Source organism: Phragmites australis, chromosome 4 (genome assembly GCF_958298935.1).
Source record: "Phragmites australis chromosome 4, lpPhrAust1.1, whole genome shotgun sequence".
In the NCBI taxonomy this organism is placed as follows: domain Eukaryota; kingdom Viridiplantae; phylum Streptophyta; class Magnoliopsida; order Poales; family Poaceae; genus Phragmites; species Phragmites australis.
This window is the reverse complement of record NC_084924.1, coordinates 33,998,869-34,012,506: the sequence shown is the minus strand read 5'-3', so window position 1 is coordinate 34,012,506 and position 13,638 is coordinate 33,998,869. Positions and strand designations below refer to the sequence as shown.

At 44.9% G+C, this 13,638-nt stretch overlaps 1 protein-coding gene across 1 annotated transcript; it reads right to left on the bottom strand.

Moving 5' to 3' along the window:
• Window positions 1–801: 801 nt before the first annotated feature.
• Window positions 802–4,808, bottom strand: LOC133916190 (uncharacterized). The gene is made up of 3 exons (XM_062359749.1): window positions 4,477–4,808; window positions 2,189–2,229; window positions 802–2,062 (listed from the first exon to the last, which is right to left on the bottom strand). The coding sequence occupies exons 1-3, from the start codon at window positions 4,802–4,804 to the stop codon at window positions 1,049–1,051; spliced, it is 1,383 nt and encodes a 460-aa protein (XP_062215733.1). The 5' UTR covers window positions 4,805–4,808; the 3' UTR covers window positions 802–1,048.
• Between the last annotated feature and the right edge of the window lie 8,830 nt (window positions 4,809–13,638).

Here is a 13,638-nt window from a genome sequence, read left to right as displayed (position 1 = left end):
GTCAACAGTTTACTTTCAAAAGCAGTTTTTTTTATAGAGAAACCAAAAATATATTTTTTAAAAAAAATCAAAAACAGAAACACAAACAAATAGATACTTTAGTACCAGTACAACTGTAGAGACACCTGTCTCTGGCTTCGCCTGGACCTCATAACGTGCCGTTTTCTCGTGCCGCAGGGGGTCAGTCAAGGCGTACGCACAGCACCGTGGGCCGTGGCAAGCTAACAATGCTTGCGAAGTTGCGATCGGTGCCGTAGCACCGTGGTGCCGCAAGTTTCCGCTCGGAAGTCGGAACCCGTCAAGGCCATCCGGATGCTCCCGGGCTGGCGGCCGCGTCCAGCGTCTCGTGGGGGAGAAGTGCAAATCCCACTGCATCAGCCATCGGCACCAGGCTTGTCATTGCGTCGGATCTGGCCAGCAACCCCACAACGCCATCCGCTACAACAGCTCGGGCATGAGCTACCCTTCAACCCTCGCCGCGAGTCACTGTTCCGACCAGAGTCCCAAACGGCACCGTCTCCCAACTGGGTGAACCTTAAACGCACGCGTTTTGGTAGTCTCATGAACTCGCACACGACCTCGTCGCGCACGAACTTCGCGTGAAGCGGACATTCCCTTGACCCAAATTTCAAGGTACAATGGAAGAGGAGGCAGAGGCACGTACTGCGTCCGCCGCCAGCACGTCGAAGCAAAGCCATGCTGCATGGGCAGCACCGGCAGCATGTGGGCACGCTGCACATGTTTCAACAAAGAACAATAGGGGCAGCTCTCAATTCAACAGAAACAGGTTAAAGCACAATAAGCATACTAAACATAGGCATCGATTCTTACTGTAAGGATTCATAACAGACCCAAAGTTAGCCAATGGTGGGTGTCACATCGATGCGACGCATAGCACCGTCCAAACTTAACAACCCCATCCTGGACGACTACTGCGCATGGATACCAAGTTTCACATGCTGTGATACGTTATACCAAAAGTGATAACAAAAGAACAAAATAGCAGTAGGGCACACATCATATACTCTGTGCCACCACCAAGTTCTAGCTACTTCATAAATCGGTCAGACTTGACTGCTGAGTGTTGACCATCATCCTTCTGACCGGAAGAGGAAGATGACCCAACCTTATTGAAAACCCTACCGCCAAAGAGGTCCTTCCCAATCCTCCCCTTGAAGGGGAACTGCTTCTTGACACGGTTCCGGAACAGTGAGCGGCCGCTTTGTCTTGGCACAAGAGCAGAATGATTCCTCTTCAAGCCCCGATCATCATTGCGAGGAGGGTTTGCGCTGCTGCTACTTCCACCTGAACCACCACCCAAGGAAAGATTCCTGCGGGCAGATCTGAGGGCAACATGCAGAGGTTCTGAGAACGATACGCGTCCTTCGTCGTCAGCAGCTCGAGCGCACAGGGGGCAAGGTGGTTCATGGGTTTGAATCTTGGGAGTGCTTTCCTCCAAGCAGTCCGCGTGGAAGACATGCCGGCAAGGAAGGACTGCTGCTACTGGCATGTCGGTATTGCGAACAATCCTATTCAAGGTCCAGGGTGATTTCTGCCGCAGGAATCTCTCGCACAGCCCGCACTTAAGAAATCTCACTGAACTTGTGGGGGATCTTTGGGACTCGATACTGATATGATCTGAAATGTCAATGGCATCACCATCGTATCCAAAATCGTAGCTGCTAGCATTGCTCCATCTAAACCCTTCCCTTCTTGAGCTTGTGTTTGGTTCAGGTGAAGCCTCCATCTTCCCAAGCTCACTCAATGCATTATGGAACTTGAGCTCTGGACTCGCCAAGCTGTGATGCCACAGAGGAGAAGCTTGGCTGTCATCACTTGGTGTTGTTCGCCCAGCATTACTAGCCTCGGGCATCCTGGAGGCTTCTGCTTCTGACACTGGATTCTGGAAGACAAGTGGGTAGACCGGTTTTGACATGAACGATCGCCTACCCATATGATTGCGTGGTAGATACGGAGTTGATTGTTTACTAGATGATGCTAGCTGACTTGATTCTGAGAATGGCGATGCAGAACTGAAACTGCTCGCGGCAGTCAAATGCCTCTGCAGCAAATGAACATAAATGTCAGCATTGTGATGCAGACTGCAGTGTTCTTGATTAGTTGCGTTAGATCTATGTAAACTGTCAAAGGAATGGGGAGAACTCATGAAAGACACAATGTAGCTTACCTCACTTGATTGAGGATAATCAGAAGTTTCTGGTCTTGATCCTGGTCCAATGAATAAAGCAAATGTTAATACAGTATGTAGATATCCAAGGAATACTAGAAATGCAGCAATGCCTGGTTAGTTGCTTCTACCGTTGCAGGAAAACATCCAGTTGTTGTATAAAATAAAGAAAAAATTCTGGCGTAGCAGTCTTTAACTTGCAATACTATTAATGCCTACCCCAATGTTTACAGTTAAAAATAAGTCCCCAATAGATTCAGTTGACGAGTGACCGTTGAGACCAAAGTCTTTGTGTAGTGAACAAAGAGATTTATATATCATGGCTATAACTTTATACTACGTCACTTGTCAGTTATTATGGCTAAGATGATTTTAAATATAGTTCTTCGATCCACACGGGGCTAGTCCTTTTTGGGCTTAAATATTGCTCAATTTTATGCAAAACAGAACAAGGCATGATTACCATGTCCAACCCTGATACAAATGAGTGCATGCTGACTAACAGAGCATGTAATATTGTAATGTATGAAAATAGTAATACATCCAACAGAAAGATCATAAGTAAGAAGAGTGCATATCCATGAAAGTCCAGTAGAAAAAATGGCCATCTAAATAAGCAGCTATATATCTTAACACAAAGTAGAACCTAGTGTTAAAAGTTACTACTCAAGTGGTTAGTAACAAATCAAATTACAAGAGAAGGCATACTTGCAAAGAATCCAATTTATTTTAGAAGCAACAAAAATGTAGAAGATTATCTACAAAAGAAAGATATAGTAGTTTTCTCTCTAGATTTATAGGCACATGTTCATCGTAGGCTTTCATCTGTATGTGCTTCCATGCCCTACATTTACAATAGAATCATGGAGCTGCAACAAGGGGAATGAACTACTCCAACGTCAACATTGTGACTCAAGTCTCAAAATCATCTTCCACACTAACTATTTACAAGCAAAAGCTAGGCCTATGCACATCTACAATTAGGGGTGGCAACGGGTCAGGTCGGGGTCAGGTGGAGTGAGAACGTACCTGACCCGAAACACCAAACCCGACCTAGCCCCAATACTCATATCGGGTGCAAAAGTACCCCAGGCCCGACCCCAGCGGCACCTGACGGGGGACCTGAGACCTGATTGCGTCGCAAAGGCTCGGGCGGCTTCCTCCTCCGCCGGTGTCGCACGGCCTTAGACGACGACCTCCTCCGCCGTCGAGCAAGCGCATGGGCTCGCACAATGGCCTCCATTGCCGCGGAGTTCGCCGACCCCATCGGTTGCATCCTCAAGATCGAGCACGAGGCCTCCCGCTATGGCATCTACAAGATTGTGCCCCTGCTCCCGACGCCGCTGTTCGAGGCCATGCTTGAGCGCCTCAGGGCCTCCTTCGCTGCCAATGTGGTTGCCGCCGACGATGTGACTTAGGGCCCTACCTTCCCGACGTGGCTTCAGGAAGTGGGCTTCTCCGCCAAGAACTGCCGCGCCGCAAACTGGTGCGTCTGGGAGAGCGGCGAGCGCTACACCGTCGAGGCCTTCCACGTGCAAGGCTCATGACTTCGAGCTCCCGAGACACGTGGCACTGCCCAAGAGCGCAATGTCAAGTATGACAACGACATGTCGGGCTTCAGCTTCGCCACGCGCGGAGGAGCTTGAGATGGAGCCGACGAGCGAGGGCACGGGCTCAGGCAGTGGAACCGGCGAGCGAGCGCACGATTTGGATCTCGTCCCATTGTCTCGTTGAGGATTGGATATAAAGATTGTAGATCTGAGGAAGCTGGGGGAGGAATCAAAGGTGATTGGGACACCCACCACCACGAAGGCAGGCAGGGAGAGACAAGAGGAGATTCCGGGGCTTGGGATTCCCAAAGCCAATGCGCCGTTTTTTCTAGCACCAAGGGAGAGCGCGAGATGGCCGCACAGGGCGGGTTCAGGGCCTGTGGGGCACCTGCGGGGGAAATGTAGCCCAGGCCCTGATCCCGATTCGGGTCTGGGCCCAACACGATGGCCCCGCGGGCCGAATTTTGCACCCGAACCAGGCCCCATCGGGTCTGAAACCCGTGGGGTCCCGTCCCAACCCGGCCAATTGCTACCCTTAGCTACAATATATTGTAAGTGTTTTCTCAATGGAAAATAAGTTAGCGCATTGTGTTAGTTTTTCCAGCGAAAGCCTCCATTTAGCCTATCTCACAATTCTATTCTATGAAAAGAGAACCGTATTAAGCATTTAGAATCAAGTTGATTAGCTGGTCAGCTCATTTCACAATCCACCATATGAAATGAGGAACAAGTACATACCTCTTTCAGGTGTAGAGAATTCTCCGAGATCAAATCTTTGAAGAGGGGGTGTCCAGCGTGGAGCCTGAAGGCTGTCAGCTGGACTCCCAAAATAAGAAAGTGCTCCATCAGATACAGAATGATGGTGATTGGGGTACTGATCACTTCCAAATGCACTTCTGCTTCCTTTACTATGCGGTGATAGTGATGACACGTAAGGTGGGTGATCATGTGGAGCATCATGAACCCTATGAGGCAATCCATCTGATGAATAGCGGCAGTCCCATCTCCTTGACGTTGGAGGAGAGAAGCTTGAATTTATCCGCCAACGAGGCTCAGTAGGATCCATGGAACAGTCTCTGCCAGCAGGATTAGACTTTGTCCCATGTGGCCTAGCGGCCACGCAGCAAAGAGCACCCGTCTTGACTAATTTCGCCAATCACGTGCAAACACTACTTGTTCATTTATGTTTGAGATAAAACTTGATCGGGGGGAAATTATACACCCAAGTCAAGAAACAGAAGCCATCAAACACATAGTGTCACCTATGCATATACAAATCATGTCAGTGTTGTCTGGAATAAACAGAAAGACTATTATCTTGATCTAAAAAAGGTCCTTTTTAAGGGATAAAAAATGCAATTTTCTCGAATCAACAAGGATGTGTACCCAGTTGAACTACCCAATTCACAGTTAGCCCACACCAAATCTCATCCAGCATGCAAATGAGCATATATTATGCAACAGGTCAACTATTTATGCACAATACAGCTTCTGTGTCAGCAAACCGACATATTCATTCTATAAAGCTTCATTTTTTTCTAATATTTCATTGCCACATGGTTCAAGAATATCTGCACAACAAATTTGCGTCTGTTAAGTCTCATTAAGTGACACCAACCTATTTATAAAGATTATCAAACTGAAAGAAGGGTAAATAAATGTACTTTGCAAATGTTTTGCTTACTCTATCTGCACCAAAATACTAATATTCCTCTGCCATAACTGATGTGCCTATTCAACAAGAAATTTCACCCTAGAGGCAAAATCCAAGCTGTGCAGACTAAGAGCTCACTTCAGTACTTCATCCCACAATCCAATAAACCATCAACCAATCCAACTAACTCGTATAAGATTAGGGTACTAATAAATCATACCAAACCACGCATATTTTGCACATCAAACGATTAATCGATCAAAGCATCGGGCCAAAATATCTAGTCTCCTCCTTAGCTTTTTTTTTAACGGACCTCCTTAGCTCTTAAGACCCCTAATCATCTAAGACCTAAGCTAGCGTATTACTTAGGTCAGGTCACCTACAGACTAGCTGCGTTCTCCCTCATACACCAAAACTAACAGACCAGGAATCCACAGAACCTACAGACCGAGTTCAAGAATCACAACAGGATGGAGCCCCGAGCCCAGCCGCTCCGTCCAACCAAGAACCCATAAAAAAACTACCAACATGTTGGTTAAAATCAGAAAAGAAAGAAGGGAAAAAAAGGGGAGAGCGGGAGTACCTGGTTGTGGAGGAGAAACGAAAAATTATTGGAGAAGGGGGAGCTTTTGGCGATAAGAAAGAGGGGGAGGGGGGGGGGGGGAGGGAGAGCGGCAGTACCAGATTGTAGGAGAAGGAGAAATGACAGAGGGAAAATTATTGGAAAAGGCGGAGCTTTTGGCGATAAGAAAGAGAGGTGTTGGCTTTTTGGGGGTGTGGGAGGCGGAGGAAGAAGACGAGGAAAAGGACTGGAGACTGGTGAAGAGGAGATGCAAGGGAAGAAAAGTGGGGAGACAGGGGGAAGCCGAAAGGGGAGCGGAGGAGGCCACAGGGGTACCGGGGACAGCGAATCGGAAGATACAACTATTTCTCTGCTTCGCCGCAAATCAACATGAAATCCTCGCGTTCGGCTTGGAACAAAAGCTGCCGAGCTGCGTCACTGCGGGCGGGTAGCTATGCTATTCGAGGGGTAGTTATAGGTTATTATTTTAATTTATTTATGTATTTACTTTAATTAGGTGAGTTCTAGGTCGATATCTTATACAAAGACAAAAGTTAAGTTCCTACCCGTGGCAAATGCCCCACATACGCCATAGTTTGATTTTTTTAATAAAAGAAACTAGTAGCCTCCAAAAACGCAACTAAAGTATACCTTGAAAATTCCTTGCATTATAGTAAAAGAAGTTTTTTTTATTAAAGATAATGTTATTACGGCATAACCATATAGATCAAAAGATAGTAGCCACACCTATAAGGAGCGATCTATTATTAGCTACCCTTGATCTGAGCCAATCTTTAATAATATGACTTATGCTTCTAGGTTTCTTTATTCCCAAAGCAATAGTGATTATATGCCAAATGAACCTAACAAAATGACACTAAAAAAAGGTATTGAATTCTTTCCTTCTGATTACAAAAGCAACATTTAAGGCTACCTTTCCAATTTCTTTTGACCAAATTATCCTCGATCAAAATAACACCTTTACATAAGTACCACAGGAATACCTTAATCTTGAGTGGAAGCTTAAGCTTTCCACCACAGGAATGTTTAACATCCCCGTAGCAAAAGATCTTACTTTTATGAAAATTAATCTTAAGCTCAGATAGTTGTTCAAATACACATAGCAAGAGCTTCATATTGCTTGCTTGCTCGATATTATGATCCATGAAGATGATGGTGTCATTTGCATATTACAGAATAGATAAGCCATCATCAATCAGGTATGGAACCACTCCAGTGATTTGTCCATCCTTTTTTCTCTTGAAATTAATACTGCAAGCATATCTGCTACAATATTAAAAAGAATAGGCAATAAGGGATCTCCTTGTCTCAAACCTTTTTGTGTTTGAAAATCAGATCCAATTTCATCATTTACCATAATTCCTACATGGCCCCCAGCCACAAAGCTTTGGATTCAGCCACACCATTGTGCCAAAAAATCTTTCATTCTCAAAGCCTATTGGAGAAAGGGCCATTTAACCTTGTCATAGTCTTTCTTGAAATCAATTTTCACGATTACACCATTTTATTTTTTTCCTATGCAACTCATGTATGGTCTCATGGAGTATTATAACTCCTTCCATTATGTTTTGACCAGGTATAAAGGCAGTCTGAGAGGGACTAATAATTTTTTCAGTCACCGTACTAATCCGATTAGTAGCAACTTTAGTGAAAATTTTAAAGCTGACATTAAGGAGGCAAATTGGACAATATTCTTGAATCTTTAGCGCATTACTATTTTTAGGAATTAGAGTAATAACCTTGAAATTCAGGCTGAAAATAGATAAATTCCCATGGTGGAAGTCCTTGAATAAAGCCATGAGATCATCTTTGATTGTTTCCCAGAAAACTTGAGAAAATTCTGCAGGAAAACCATCCGGGCCTGGAGATTTATTATGCTCCATTTGGAAAATTGCACTTTTAACCTCATCCTCTCTGAATGGGCGGTAAGGATCTTATTTTCACTTTCACTCACTTGAGGGATATTACTAATTATTGATTCATCCATTGCAAAAGTATTATTATCCGGTTTGCCAAATAGACTTTTGTAATACTTTGTGATATATTTCTTAAGGTTGGCATCTCCAATTACAATTCCATCCTCATGTTCCAACTTGTAAATCATTGTCTTTCTATTTTTACCATTGGTCACTAGGTGGAAGAATTTTGTATTATTATCTCCCACTAGTAGCTCTTTGACTTTAGCTCTTTGATACCATTTAAGCTCTTCTTCTCTTAGTATGTGAGCTAACCTTTCATTTAGGTAATGCTTAAATGCTATTTCATTAGACGTTAAAGGATTATTCTCTGCCCTTTTATCTAGACCATTTATCATTGTGGTTAGATGTTGCTTTTCTTCCTTGAAGATGCCTAAAGTATGTTTGGCCCAACCTTTCAAGTACTGTCGAAGGGTTCTAATTTTTTGTTGCCATTTTTCAATGGCATTATTCCCTCTATGCTCACTTTGCCAAATATTGGTAACCATATCAAAGAAACCATCTTGAATCAACCATCCTAATTCAAATTTGAAAAGGGGTTGTGCGCTTAACTGGGTGGAAGCCCTAGTGCTGAGCAATAAAGGGGTATGGTCCGAACGGGACCGATCAAGAGCCTCAACCTTGACTTTTGGGTACTTAGTTTCCCACTCAGTACTCATAAGAACTTGATCTAGCTTCTCAAAAGTTAGAGGATCCAGTTCATTGGCCCATGTATATTGTCTACCCATCATTTCAATCTCTCGTAAAACCAGCGTATCAATTATTGCATTGAATAAACGAGGCCAACGAGGATCAAAATTGTCATTATTTTTGTCCTCAGGATGTCTCATAATGTTGAAATCCCCCCATGATCATAGGGTAAGTTTCCAAACTACAAACATGAGCCATTTCAACGAGGAAACCTGCTTTGGAATCATCTTGAGCCAGCCCATAGACCGCATATAATGCTCAAGGGAATCCATCTTCTCTATTTTCTAAAAGGAATTTTGAGTAAAAATCCCCTTTAACTATAGAACCAATGTCAAAACAGAGGCATTGACACCAATAATCATTCCCCTCGATCTCCCTCGCGGTGGCATTACATGCGTCAAATAATCCAAACCACCACAGAAGTGATTAAGGGTTGAAGCAAGAAAAGTACTTCTACAAGTTCCATAATAGCGAGAAAGTTGATATGCTGTTCTTTTACTACTTTTGAAATATAATTGTGTTTAGCTAAGTCTTCTAGACCTCTGCTATTCCAAAATATACCTTTCATCCGATATGAATTTTGGAAGGAGTATTTGGCTTCTTAGGCAAGCGGGGTACCTTACCTTTTTTCTTGTAGGAATTGGACTTTTTCTTTCTGGGGACCGCGTTTAGATCATCACAAACATGGTCCAAATTCTCATTATCGAGAACCTCAGTTAAATCATGGCATATGTGAATGAGGGTAGCATCAAGTCCATCCATAACATCCTCATCCTCTAAATCATAAGGATCCTGAGTCTTGCTATCATGTTGAATTCTACCTCTAGATCTAGGTGTTTTAGCAGCCACAGAAAGACGATCTAGCTTTATGTTTTTAATAGAAATAACAGAATGCATAATAGATTTATCATCTCTATCCATAGAAATACCTAAGTTTTTAATATTCGAAGAAACAACATGATTAGGTAAAGAAAGGAAGGATGAATTATGCATACCTCATTCTAGATTTCGCTTCGCTGCTAAATGCTTCGCCTTGGTCATGGAATCTTCATCACCGAGAGCAAGTAACTATTGGGGAGCGGGCAGGCTACGCTAGCCTAAAACAAAAATTTTCTACCGCTTTCACCCAGGAAATCTTGCTAGTAGGAGATCATAGATTGTTACCGCTCGACGCGTAGTGCAGCGGAAGAAGAGTTAGAGTAGATTGATCCAACGTTATGCGTGTCAAACTCCTCGAGCAGCTTCTCGATCAGATCTGCGACTAGCCCTACGTAGGTGGTCACGCTCCTCGACCAACTCCAAACAGGTGATCGTGCTCCTCGACCAACTCCGAGCATGCGATCGTGCTCCTCGACCAACTCCTCGACCACGTCATGTTCAACTCACTGAGAAGATCAGCACCGTAATAGCAACAACACCTCTACGGTATCCACACGTACCGAGCAGAAATGCCAAGTGCCGATGTGCTAGCACCGCATGCGCAGCTAGGGTTTTGGAAGATCGTGTGGAAGGCTGCGGCTAGGGTTTCAGAGTGGCTCAACATTTTCACGCCCTACCCATGCCTCTCCTTATATAAAGCTTGCTAATTGGCTCTCATGTTGAAAGTCCTTTAAGACTCTAACTTCTCATGGATCACAATCCAATCAAAACCCATATATGAATCCAATTCGTATGTTTTATTCCAACCCATTAAGTGTTTGATCCGTTAGGTTTATGTACAAATGGCTACGACTCGAAAACCCTTTCCAAACCGAAATCAATAGCCGTCCCTAGTAGGACATGTTGACTCCCAAGTATACATAAAAGATCATGACTGAACCTTGATATACACATGCACCGATCCCTTCCCCTCACGATACAAGTCAAGCTCAAGGCAAGATACGTGCCACTATTGTGATAGCCTGACCATTCACTCGATCAAATAGTGGATTCATCATGATCAACTCTTTAATCATATTGGCATGGCCATGCACTTTCTCAACCCAACTACCTCGAGGGGCTCAGAGATGTCTCTCCTGTTATTAAGGAGGGGCAAATTCCATCTTGATCGCTCATACCTTATGACATGTTCCATGACAAACCTAAAAACTATCTTTATGACTACCCAGTTACGGAATAGTATTTGACAGCTTCAAAATATGCCACTACATATTCTAGGAATCAATGACGATCTCATGTCTAAGGATCCTGCAGGTACACCATTTGAGATAACAACTGATGGCACATCATAAATAACAATCCCAGCAGTATCTTAAGGTGGGTCTATCCAACATCATGTTCTCTAACATAAATATCCACATTATTGACCTAGTATCTCTATACCTATGATCCATGAAACGTGATCATCAATCAATACATGTACTGGTCTTATGTATCATCACAATGATATGCGACCAGGGATCGACTAAAAATAACATCCTGATATAAACAAAGAGTTTCATGAATAAGTCACATACTTGCTAATCAATGTAAACAATAGTCATTCTTGGAATAACACATTATTCGGTAGTAAATGAACATAGACGTGTGATATAATCATCTCTATGATTGCCTCTAGGGCATATCACCTTTAGTAACCTCCTGCTAGAGGCACGCTGTGCCACCATGGAATCCTCTGGGACCATGAATAAATCACCCGGGGACTTCCCCTCCTGAGCATCTAACTCTGTAATGGCCGCTTCATCAAGGCCATCCAGTAATGGAAACACCACTAAAGCCTCGATCATCTCAATATTTTTCAAATTGGCCTGCACACCATTTTGCTTGCAAAGAGTCTGCAATTGTTGTCTTGAGAATGTACTAAGCACAAATCTCCTGAGGTGGTCACAACCCTCAGCCACACCAATCTTGATAGGGGAAGGAATGACTTGAAGCACCCGATGGCTGTGCAGACCATCATCAGCAATTACCTCAATGCCATTATCATCGATGCCTTCATCTGCTAGCATCTTAGCTGAAACCAAGGGTGCTGCCTCAGTCCCAGCATCACCCAGGGGAACCAGCGGAGCGTCATCCAGGAGACCCAAGACAGGATAAACAAGGAGGCCCGAGCTTTGACAACAACAAAAATGTCCGCCTGATTGGCAGAGAGCCCCAGCAAAGATGCAGCGGCCGCTACATCAACCAAACCTCGGTGAGCTGGCACGAGTGGAGCACCTGGAAAGAATGTGGTGTCCAGGGCCACACATAACGTGACGCGCATTGCCGCATGAGGAGAAGTTGCGACATCACCCCGTTGAAGAGGTACAATAGGGGCATCTGGGGAGGACGAAGCCTCAACAGGTGGTGCATTTCTGGGTGGAAGCGAACCGACCGAAAGAGCATCACCCTGTGCGTGCATTTTGGCACAAGCACAAGGTGGAAGATCCAGCGCCAGAAGATCAGTATCCGCCAGCATCTGATTATCAGCAGCCACAACACCATCTCCACCCTTCGCTGAAAGAACACCCTGCAAGTTAGAGCTCAAAATAGCAGTATTATCCTCAAAATTCACCTTTGGAGCCTCTGATAATAACTCCTCAGGAATCGCCATCTCCTGAGCAAAAGAGTCCTCCTCCGCAAGCTCCAGCAAGAGGTTGTCCACAGCTGAGTTGATTGCATCATCTATCAAGCCCAACACTCGATCATCATTAAGAGCTGTGGAGACCACATTTTTAGGATCTTGTTGCATATCATCTCCCCCCTGAGTATCATCAAAAGGAGAAGTTTTGTCATCATTAGAATCTTCCATCTCTTCATCCTCCCCCTGTGGGTGTTCTTCATCATCGTTGTCATTATCTGGAATGTTTTCCCACTTCCCATCCTGCAAGATCTTATCCACCTTGAAAAAGATCTCATACACCCCATTGTCTACCACTATATCTGTGGCATCAAGTCCTTTGGCATCCAGAACAGCCACCAATAAACGGACCACACCGGTTCTTCTAGTATAATTCATGTCCACTTTCTGGGTAGCACCAAGAATGGTTCCAATAGCCCATAGAGAAAGGAACGATCTAATCTCCAAAGGCACCCCATACACATTAACCCACATTTTCTGCAAGTATTGGCGAGGTTCTATTTTGTGATCCCACTCATGAAAAGACATGACCCCCTCCCCTTTGTCCATTCTGACCTCTCGAATTGCCACCATTCTTTGCAATTCCACTTTGCATGGAAATGGGACAATGAACCCATCTTCATGTTCCTGGACCAACCACGTCCACTTTACAGGGATGAGTCGAACCAATTCTTTCTTGATCAAATCGATCAGAACCACACCTTCCTTGATACGAATCAGGGCAGTAGCAGTCTCTTTTTTGGGAGAGATTTTGCCAGCTGTAGGTATTTGGAAGAAACCAAGATTATCACCTGTGAATCCACAAAATGTAGCTGCCAGCTTTGGTGCCCATAGAAGTGGACACTCCGGAGTGAGATGATCGTCCTCACAAATGTGACAGCAAAGCACCCCATGCTTCTTCTTTCCAGCTTCTGCACAAATCATACTTGAGCTCTCACCCTTCTTCACCTATCGTTTCTTCGATTGAGACGCCAAAGACTCTGACTGCGCCGAGACTGGATCAGTGCCTTCCTGGTTCTGAGGCCCCTTGTTAGCTTCATCGCCAAGGACCAGAGGTGCGTTACCACGCAAGGATCCCCGGTCGTTGCCATGTCTAGAAGCACCGCCATTGGCATTGCTACAACCTCCACCACTGTTGCCGTGACCCCAACCATTCGGGCCACATCCTCAGCACGCATATTCGGCTCCATCAGAACTGCGTCCACCTTGCCGAAAGTAACGGGGGTCCCTACCACCATTCCCACAGCCAGAACTCCTCCCGCTACCATGCCCGCCAAGTCCTCCCATAGGGTACGCTCCCCCAGCCATCCCGTGAAACACCACCTCCGCGTACGAGCGAGCCGTAGTCCGCGGCGGAGCGACTCGTAGAGCAGTAGTACCACGACGTCGAGATCTGACAAACTCACGACATCTAGGGTTGACAGGGAAAACCCTAAGG